The sequence below is a fragment of the Mercurialis annua genome, linkage group LG3 (assembly GCF_937616625.2).
Source record: "Mercurialis annua linkage group LG3, ddMerAnnu1.2, whole genome shotgun sequence".
In the NCBI taxonomy this organism is placed as follows: domain Eukaryota; kingdom Viridiplantae; phylum Streptophyta; class Magnoliopsida; order Malpighiales; family Euphorbiaceae; genus Mercurialis; species Mercurialis annua.
The window spans coordinates 15,426,449-15,437,095 of record NC_065572.1 but is presented as its reverse complement, the minus strand read 5'-3'; the positions used below and the strand labels follow the sequence as shown (position 1 = coordinate 15,437,095).

At 39.7% G+C, this 10,647-nt stretch overlaps 1 protein-coding gene across 1 annotated transcript; it reads right to left on the bottom strand.

Annotated features, from left to right (window-relative positions):
* Nucleotides 1–415: 415 nt before the first annotated feature.
* LOC126672354 (uncharacterized) lies at nucleotides 416–2,556 on the bottom strand. The gene is made up of 5 exons (XM_050366305.1): nucleotides 2,038–2,556; nucleotides 1,504–1,923; nucleotides 1,093–1,451; nucleotides 817–1,006; nucleotides 416–505 (listed from the first exon to the last, which is right to left on the bottom strand). The coding sequence occupies exons 1-5, from the start codon at nucleotides 2,554–2,556 to the stop codon at nucleotides 416–418; spliced, it is 1,578 nt and encodes a 525-aa protein (XP_050222262.1).
* Between the last annotated feature and the right edge of the window lie 8,091 nt (nucleotides 2,557–10,647).

The following is a 10,647-nucleotide window of genomic DNA, read 5'->3' as shown; positions in this document are numbered from 1 at the left end:
TCCCATGAAACACCTTCTAACTTACACCACATACATAGCATCCTTGTTCACAGCTAACATTTTTCATAACTGTGCTATAGCTGTAACTATCATGTTTAATTAACTGACTATCAACTTTAGCTCCACTTTCAAAACATTTCACATTAAAAGAAAATGTTTATTAATTATTTTTCACTTTTAGTCGGCCATGCTTTACGTATTTCTAGCCCGACACTTAAAATACATGCACATTCTGTTACCAATCAGCCTAGACTTCATAGTCATAAGGCTCGGTTCTTGGAATTTTATCTTTTGAAATTAATGTCTCATACAATTTTCAAATTCTTTTTATACATATATGGAGCTTATGTGACAATTCCAAGTTAATTAAAATTTACATCGTGATCACTTGTACTTTTGGCTCACTGCCAAAAATTCACACAAGTTTCACAACATCACCTCCATCTTCAAGCATCATCAATCTCTCCATTCGAAGATCGCAACGGTTAATACTTAGATAACCGTCCTGGGAATATCATATCCTAATATTAAACCGATCTAAAGGTTCGATCATTAGTTAATGGGGTTTTACTACAATTTGTTAGTTTCCAGATAACATCTGAAACTTACTCCTTCAGTTCTTTATCTCTTTCTTATCTTGATAACATTTCAATTTATATTAATCCAAGGTTTATTATACTGTTTTTTTTGGTCAATAAACCAAATGAGAATAGATTGATAGAAAAAACCAACTTACACCAGCTCACAACTCAGCAAGAGCTACAACCAGCAATCTGAGTTAACTCTATCTAGACTAGAATGAACTTTACTAATTACAGAGAAGCTAATTCTTTTAAACACAACATCAATATATGGTCTAATGCTAGAAAATATAACACTATTTCTTTCTACACAAATATTATAGACAGTAGAACAAAAAGCAAGCCGCCTCATTGTGTTACTCATGTTCCTGCCACCGTACTTCCTGGAGAACCAACTGATTTCTCTACACCAGATAAAAGGGCCCCTGTTAATACCACAAGCATGCAGAACTTTCTTCCAGATACCATTAGAGAACAAACAATCAAAGAACAAATGCTTAGCAGATTCTACACAACAATTGCAGAAAACACAGTTTGGGTTGTCCACCGAACCCCATCTGAACAGTTTGTCTCTTGTATTGAGACCATTATGAATAGCCGTCCACGTAGTGAAGCTGTGCCTTGGATGATAGGAGCTTTCCAAACAAGACTAGCCCAAGAAACTTTGTTATCAGCAGGACTAAGATGAGACCAAGCTGATTTGATAGAGAACGCTTTCTGCTTTCCAGGCTTGAATAAAACTTTATCATCCTCATTTGAGTTAAAGGAGAAGTTGCTTTGAATAAAATCCCAAGCTTGGAGAGTTAGCTCATCCATAGCATCTGGAAGGAGCAACACACCAGTTCTATGCAGATCTGCGACTTTTGCATTCTTAGGAATGTCAGCATGAAAAAATATTCACTCCAGGATACAAATCAACTACAGACTTCCCATTGACCCAAGGATCAAACCAGAAGAGAGTGCTTTTCCCATTGCCAATCTTGCACTCAAATAACTCTTTAGCAGAATCTCTAATTTTAACTAAGTTTCTCCAGCTCCAAGAAGCTTTATATGGCTTTGTAATACCCCAATAACTAAGCTTTTTCAACTTGTTGAGAGTCACCCAGTGAGCCCATAAGGAGCACTTATCAGTTAATAAAAACCACAACTGCTTTAAGACTGCAACTCTGTTCCATAACGCCACTTTCTTTACTCCCAGACCACCATTTTTCTTCTGGCTGCAAACAATGTCCCAGGAGATGCCACCAAACTTCCTATCAGTAGCATTACCTTTCCAGAGAAAGGACCTACAAATCCTCTCAATTTTATGAGTGACAGCTTTTGGCAATATGAAGACTTGACACTAGTAAGAATGCATACTCATCAGGACAGAAATAACAAGCTACAGCCTGCCTGCGTAGGAAAGGAATTTGAAATTCCAAGTAGAAATACGCTTGGTGATTCTTTGAATTAAAACTTGGCTATCAATTTTAGAGAGCCTTCTGGACACAAGAGGCATGCCTAAGTACTTGACAGGCAAACTCCCCTCAGCAAACCCCATAGTATTCAGAATAATAGACTTGTTATGAGCAGGAGTATTACAGAAGAAAATAGAGCTCTTCTCATTATTCACATGCAAACCAGAGACCGACTGGAAGTGAGATAAAGCTTCCTTCATATAGCTAGCAGATGTGGTATCACCATGGCAAAAAAGAAAAAGGTCATCCGCAAAGCAAAGATGGTTTAGCTTCAACACTCTACAACCTTTGTGAAACTTGAAGGGCCTTCTACTGCCAATAGAACTTAGATATCTGGATAAATAATCCATCACAATAACAAAGAGAATTGGGGAGAGGGGATCCCCTTGTCTAAGGCCCCTACCACCTTTAAAATACCCATATAAGGCACCAATGATAGCCACAGAATAGGTTGGGGTTCTCACACTCAACATAACCCAGTGAATAAATCTCCTAGGAAAATTTAAACCAAGTAACATTTCTTCTAGGAAATCTTATTCAATAGAGTCATATGCCTTTCTAAGATCAACTTTCATTGCACAACTAGAAGGGCCTTTATCACAATGGTACTCATGAACTAATTCATGCGCAAGCAGCACATTGTTTATTATTCTCCTACCATGAATAAAAGCACACTGGCTATGATTAATAATAAGACCAACACAGGAACTAAGCCTAGTAGAAATGATTTTAGTAATGCATTTAAGCAGGACATTGCAGCAAGCTATCGGGCGGTAATCATTTGGACTATTAGGAGTTGCAATTTTGGGAATAATAGATAGAGTAGTAGCATTAATTTGCATAAGAAGCTTACCAGACAAGAAGTATTCTTTAACAGCTTTAACAACATCAGAACCCACTATGGACCAGTTCTTCTGAAAGAAAAGGCTGGAGAAACCATCAGGGCCTGGAGCTTTATCCCCATGAATTGAAAACATAGCAGCTTTGACTTCACTCTGAGAAACTTTAGCAGTTAACAAAGAAGCATTAATATCATCCAACTTGGGACCAAAATCAATAATAGCAGGATTTAGATGGCATCTGGTAGAGCTCGAAGTGCCCAGTAAATTTTTATAATAATCAACCATCGCTTTACTTATGTCATCCTGATTCAAAAGAACACTGCCATCACTGTTAAAAAGCTTGGTAATTCTATTCCTGCTCCTCCTAACCTTCACATAATTATGGAAAAATTTATTATTATTATTACCCAGTTCAATCCAGTTAATTCTGGATTTTTGCCTAAGAAACTTCTCCTCTGTAGTTAGAAGCTTCTTATACTGCAAGGCAATATCTCTTTCTTCAAATAAAAGGTCTTCATTAAGAGGGTCATTCCGAAGACTAAACTGAGTATTATCAAGGAGCGATTTGCAATCCTTAACCTTAATAGAAATCTCTGAAAACTTATTAAGATTTAATTCCTTGAGCTTGATTTTTAACTCCCTAAGCTTTTGAATGATGATAAACATAGCACAACCCTGAAAAGTACAACTCCAAACTTCTCTTAAAATGCTCCCAAATTTCTCATTGTCCATCCACATGTTGAAAAATTTAAAAGGTTTAGCACCCTCATTTACAGTATTATTAATAGACACAATCAACGGGGAATGGTCAGAAACACCTGCACCTAGGGCCATGTAATTAGAGTCCTCATAAAGATCTAACCACTCTGAATTAACAACAGTTCTATCCAGCTTTCTCCAAATACGAGCTTCACCAAATTGGTTGTTGGTCCAAGTAAACTCACAACCAAACTTTTTTTAACTCACTGAGGTTGCAATCATTAAGACAGTTAACAAAGTCATCACCACTTTGCTCAAAATTTTCAACTCCCCCTATTTTCTCCCGAGCAGTAATAATTGCATTGAAATCCCCCATGACAATCCAGGCACTTCTTAACTGCAAACTAATGCTGCAGAGATCCTTCCAAAGAATTCTCCTCTCATTCTCATCATTTGCTGCATAAATAATTAATAATTATTTATTAATGAATACCTCATTTGACACAACTTCACAAAGTCTGTCAGTCGTTAACATAATCAACGACTCTCTCTTTACTCAAATCAGAACTAGTAGTTTAACTACTTGGTTCTGAGAATTATTTTCCTTTTCATCATCTTTCTTTTAGTTGATTCGTTGTTGTTTATTGGTTAAGTGCTAAGGTTTACTCCTCTCAAGCTTATGAGTTTTGATTTATCTAAACACTCATTTGGATTCAAGAGATATGTCCGTTACTGACATCTGCTCTGTCTCTAAGACCAATCTCAGATCCATTTTAATTAAACACATACGTATGACTTTATTCACCGACAATTACTTGAAGTCAAACTAACCGAGTTGTGTTTAATTAGATCCTACTCTCTCTTATCTTAATCGCAATTATCTTCTATTATCTACTTTGAACTTTTATTTATCATAAAAGTCCAGCACCAGACTTACATCTTAGTCTATCTCAGAGTAAGAATGTAAATTCTCACTTCCTACTCTTCTCAATCCTTATTAATTTCAGATGTTTCGGAATGAAACATTAGAATCTCAGATCTTTATTGTATATTATGAACAATAAAAATTGTAACATCTTATCTCCACTATCTTGTATCCTACCTTGACATTATTACAGAGTTTTCGTTCAAATACGCTTACATTTTAAAACAAATACAGTTTGTTTTGTAAACAAATTGTTTCTCAACAATTTGTTTCTCAACAATTTATTTTACAAAAAATTTGTTTTATAAACAAATGGTTTCATAAACCAATCGTTTGAATCATATGTGCATATACACATATTCATCGACATATATAAGTATATGTGTGTACCAGCTGGATTTTCTTAAAATTCATCTCTTCAAAACTGTGAATCTAACAATTCACATTTCAAAACTTTTGTACAATTGTGGCTCAGGGTGATGACATCTCTCATCCCCAAAGAGTTGCTATACAATCCACTTTCAGTTTGATATATTAATATACACGATGCATGTCCTAACAAAATCATTTTTGTATAAGTATATGGAATTTAAGTATTCCTTTTTCTATAGTGATTGTTGCAAAGTGCATTCATGATGCATCTGAGCACAATAATACATTCTTTTAAAACAAAACTGTAATACTCACTCTGTAAGCTTCTTTCAAACTACTTCTCCGTAACATTTCAAGTTTCTTAATCCTAATAATTTATTCTCACATTAGGATTATTATTGCTTCACATCATTTGATTGATTATCAATAGTTATTGATTTCTATTTAATGATGCACGTTTCTAACATCCCTAACTTATCAATTCTCATTTATCATTTAACTTTTAATGTTTACTTATATGTGTATTTTTTTAAGGATATGATATATCTATAGTTTATGTTTTCCAATTCTAACGCGAATACTGAAAACACATAAACAGACTAACTTAAACATCAAACACATAACTAAACATTACCTGACGATGATCGCGGAGACGGAAACGCCTCACAAATCATCGGGCCTTTACCTCGCCATCCGCGGAATTTCAGTTTTCCCTTATCCTTTCCCCCTCGTGGAACAAAATAGGGGTTGTAGTGCCTCGCGGGTCCAGAGTTTCCTACCCTAGGAAATGTAGCAGTAGGTTATTTAGGTTTGGTGTAATAGTACGGCTGGAGGGGTATATCGTTCCTCCTCCACTTACTCTCTATCTGTTTTGCGCGCCTAGCCAGATATGCCACAGAATCAGACTTTACCGCCATGAGGTCCTCGAACTCAGGCCCCAAACCTTTGACGTACCTACTCGCAACTTCCTCACCATCACGAACTAACTCAGGTACTTCTTTGCATAAACGCATAAACTCAATAGTGTATGCCTCCACATTCAAATCTTCCCTAGTATACTTGTCCATATAATCCCTAAGCCTATCCAAACTTTGGTTCTCTTGCACCTCCCACTCGCTCACGTATTCCCACGACTAATTCGGCGAGTGTCTTATTTATTGTTGAACCCTCCTTAGATGGTCCACCTAAGCTAAGAATTCTTTTATCTTAAATCCCAGATAAGCCGATGTAGCCCTTTTTCGTAGTATGTTTGGTGATCAACAGGTACAGGCTACACCATTGATGATGCAGCTAGCGGATCACTCTCTGAACAAGCCATATGGGATTGTGGAGGATGTCCTAGTGAAGGTCGAAAATTCATATTCCCTGTGGATTTTGTTGTCCTTGACTACGCAGCGGACAAGGAGTGCCCGATGATATTGGGGCGACCATTCATGAACACTGGCAGAGCACTTATCGATGTTCATGATGGCAAGCTGACTCTGAGGTTTGGGGATTAAAGCGTCGAGTTTGATATGAGGAAGATCACACGACATCCCAATTCCAAAGGAGAATGTATGCGGGTAGACATGGTGGATGAGTTAGTAGAAGAACAACTAGCAGAAAACAAAGCCATCATGCAGTGTATGCCGAGTAAAGAGGGAGATGCTGAAGAGGAGGAGTATGTAGAGGAACCAGTCCTCGAACCATTATTAAAAAGCCAGCACATTACTCCTCCTTCTTCAAAGAAGCCACCAAAAGTGGAACTGAAGACCTTGCCTGCACATTTACGATATGCTTTCTTGGGAGCTGATAGTACTTTACCGATCATCATTAGCAACAAGCTCACCAAGAAGCAAGAGAAGAGGGTCATTGATGTAGTCAAAGAACGTATCTTGGCTATTGGGTGGCAGATTTCAGACATCAGAGGGATCAGCCCTTCAGTAGTGATGCATCAGATTCATTTAGAGGATGAGTCTAAGGCATCCGCGCATAGACAGAGACGGCTGAACCCAAACATGAAGGAAGTGGTTCACAAGGAGATTGTGAAGCTACTTGATGCGGGATCATCTATCCCATTTCAGATAGTTCATGGGTGAGCCCAATTCAGTGTGTGCCTAAGAAAGGCGGGATGACAATCGTAGAGAACGACAAGGGAGAGCAGATTTCTACTCGCACAGTTACTGGGTGGCGAGTGTGCATTGACTACAGGAAGCTGAACGCCGAAACTAGGAAGGATCACTTCCTACTTCCTTTCATTAATCAGATGCTAGAGCGAGTGTCAGGGCATGCTTTTTACTGCTTTCTCGATGGTTACTCTGGTTATAACCAGATCATTATTTTTCCAGAGGACTAAGAGAAGACCACATTTACTTGCCCATATGGCACTTTTGCCTACCGCCGCATGCTATTCGGTCTCTGCAATGCACCTGCTACATTTCAGAGGTACATGACTTTGATCTTCAATGATATGATCGAAGACATCATGGAGGTATTCATGGACGACTTTTCAGTCTTTGGGGACTCCTTTGAGTGTTGTCTTCGAAATTTAGACCGAGTCCTGCAGAGGTGCGAAGAGACCAAACTAGTGCTGAACTGGGAAAAATGCCACTTCATGGTGGAAGAGGGCATTGTTTTGGGGCACAAGATATCCAGAGAGGGTATCGAAGTTGACAGGGCAAAGACAGAGGTGATTGAGAAACTTCCACCTCCAATCACAGTGAAGGGAGTCCGTGCCTTTCTTGGGCATGCGGGTTTTTATCGCAGGTTTATAAAGGACTTTTCTTCCATAGTGCGTCCTTTGACTAACTTACTTGTCAAGGACGCGCCTTTTTTGTTTACTGATACCTGTTTAGCTTCTTTTCTCAGGTTAAAGGAAGCATTGGTTACTGCCCCAGTCATATCTAGTACGGATTGGGATGTGCCCTTTGAAATCATGTGTGATGCGAGCGATCAGGCTTTGGGAAGCATTCTGGGGCAGAGAAAGGATAAGAAGCTTCATGTCATCTACTATGCCAGTCGCACATTAACAGGAGCTCAGCTGAACTACACTACCACAGAGAAGGAAATGTTAGCTGTGGTATTCTCACTGGATAAATTTAGGCAGTATCTGCTTGGCTCAAAGGTTATCATTTACTCTGATCACACTGCCTTGCGGTACCTTTTTGCCAAGCAAGTACCAAGCCTAGGTTAATTCGGTGGGTGTTGCTCCTGCAAGAATTCGATTTGGAGATCAGAGACAAGAAAGGGACAGAGAATGTGGTAGCAGACCACTTGTCGCGATTAGAAGTTCCAGAGCCAGTGATAGAAGGCGAAGTCATCAATGAAAGGTTTCCTGATGAGGCACTTATGCTCATTAAGGACACGATGAATCCATGGTATGCTGACTTCGCCAACTATCTCTCAGACGATATTATGCCTCCTGACATGAGCAGTCACCAGCATAAGAAGTTTCTTTCTAATGTCAAACGCTATCTATGGGATGAGCCCTATCTAATCAGAGTTTGTGCAGATGAGATGATTCGTAGGTGTGTTGCTGAGGAAGAGATATTAGCTATTATGACTCAGTGCCATTCTTCGGATTATGGGGGTCATTACGCTTCAGGCAGGACAGCAGCACGAGTACTAGAGAGTGGCTTCTACTGGCCTACTTTGTACAGGGATGTGAGAGACTTTGTGCAGCACTGTGATAGATGCCAGCGGACAGCCAATATTTCGAGGCGCGATGTGATGCCTCTCTCTTCTATTCAGGAAGTAGAGATTTTTGACGTTTGGGGCATCGACTTCATAGGACCATTCCCTATGTCTTGTGGCAACCTCTACATCCTAGTTTGTGTCGACTATGTGTCGAAATGGGTGGAAACAGCTGCTCTACCTACTAATGATGGAAAGGTGGTCATAGCATTCCTGAAGAAGTTGATAAATTGGTTTGGGGTACCACGGGCAATCATCATTGATGGGGGTTCACACTTCTGCAATCGACAGTTTGCCGCACTGATGAAGAAATACAACGTTTACCATAGAGTGGCAACCCTATATCATCCCCAGACAAGTGGACAGGTTTAGGTGTCCAATAGAGAGTTGAAGCGCATCCTTGAAAAGACAGTGAATAGTTCTCGAAAAGACTGGTCTCAGAAATTGGGTGACGCACTATGGGCATATCGAACGGCATTCAAAACGCCAACCGGTATGTCCCCCTACAGACTGGTCTACGGAAAGGCTTGTCACTTACCTATAGAGCTTGAGCATCGCGCATACTGGGCCATTAAAGAGCTTAATTTTGACTCAAGGCTTTCTAAGCAAAAGCGACTTCTGCAACTAAATGAGCTTGATGAGTTTCGCTTGTCAGCGTATGAGAATGCAAAGCTGTACAAGGAAAAGACCAAGAAATGGAACGATGCTCATATTGTGCCTAAGAAGTTTACAGAAGACAGTCATGTGCTACTGTACAATTCTCGTTTGCGTCTATTTCCTGGTAAACTGAAGTCGAGATGGAGCGGACCTTTCAAAGTGCGACACGTAGCTGAACATGGTGCAATTGAGCTAGAAAACGCAAGTGGAGAGACTTTCAAAGTAAATGGACAGCGGTGCAAGCCGTACTTAGGTCCGTTGACGGACGAAGGACGAGAGTGCTACACTCTCGATGCTCCAAACTAAGTCAAGTACGACACGGTCAACGCATTTGAAACTTAATCCATTTTTGTAAGGGTCAATTTTTTTGACTAAAGGTCTTAGAGTTCCTCCTTCAAAGCTAGCGACCTTAAACAAGCGGTATTTGGATTACATTCCAAATCATTTATGTTTCTTGCATTTCAGTTTTATTTTACGCAGTAGTTCGTTTTAATTTTTTTATTTCAGTCTTTTATATTTCTATTAATTCACTGTATATTGCCGTTTTATTTTATTGTGTGTTTATTTTTGTTAGTACAGATTGATCCTGGTAGTTGTTGGTTGATATTGTGCAGGTTCAGGTGACAAACAAGGAAATGATGCAGAGATTCATAAGTGTGCGAACGCACACTATAAAACCCGTTCGCACACCATGGTTTTAAGTGTGCGAACGCACACTATGATACCCGAACGTACACTCCCATTTTCAGGGATGTCACATCAGCCTTTGGACTTAAAATGTCGGGTTTTAATAAACTTCCAAATTCAGTTCTTTAATCCCCAAAACAAAAGAAATCCTAATCACAACCACCACTTGCCGCCGTAATCATCACACCGGCCACATCAACAACCAACCCACCATCGTCGGCGCTCTCAACGTCGCTGCAATCATCACCGTGCTCATCACCACCGTTGCACCATTACTTAGCCGCAGTTAATCTCCATCGCTGCAACACCCAACCCACCTTCACCGGAGCAAAACCACAACAACCACCATCTCCGTTCAATCCAGAAGTTCCGCGAGGGCACAAGTTCAGTCACGAAAAATATCAACTGGGTCATACATCAGTAAGTTCTCCACTTTCATTTTCCATTGAATTCAGTTGATTAGGTTACAACTATGCCTAGGGTTCAGATTGGTAGTCTCTCTAGGGAATCAGACTCGTCAAGTGAGGATGAGCGGGTGAACTTGAAAGATAATTATGGCTGTCCATTCGACATCTGGTCTGAGGAGGAGGGTGAATTGTTTCAGTGTATTGATAAGCGCTAGGTTATTCTTCCTAGAGAGTTTGATTTTGAGGCTTTAGAGGCATTAGGATTAGATGGTGAGATTAGGAACCATTTAGACCGCTGGGGTTTGGATACGGTGGCAGACATGAGCCACGATTTTGTGCCTGCTATTG

What these genes read in the sequence shown, in the direction of transcription:
- LOC126672354 (XM_050366305.1), bottom strand. Translation starts at nt 2,556, where the DNA reads ATGTTACTTGGTTTAAATTTTCCTAGGAGATTTATTCACTGGGTTATG. An exon ending in TCTCTAAAATTGATAGCCAA is followed by an intron (nt 1,924 to 2,037) that starts GTTTTAATTCAA and finishes CATTCTTACTAG; the next exon opens with TGTCAAGTCTTCATATTGCC. An exon ending in CTTGGGTCAATGGGAAGTCT is followed by an intron (nt 1,452 to 1,503) that starts GTAGTTGATTTG and finishes GACATTCCTAAG; the next exon opens with AATGCAAAAGTCGCAGATCT.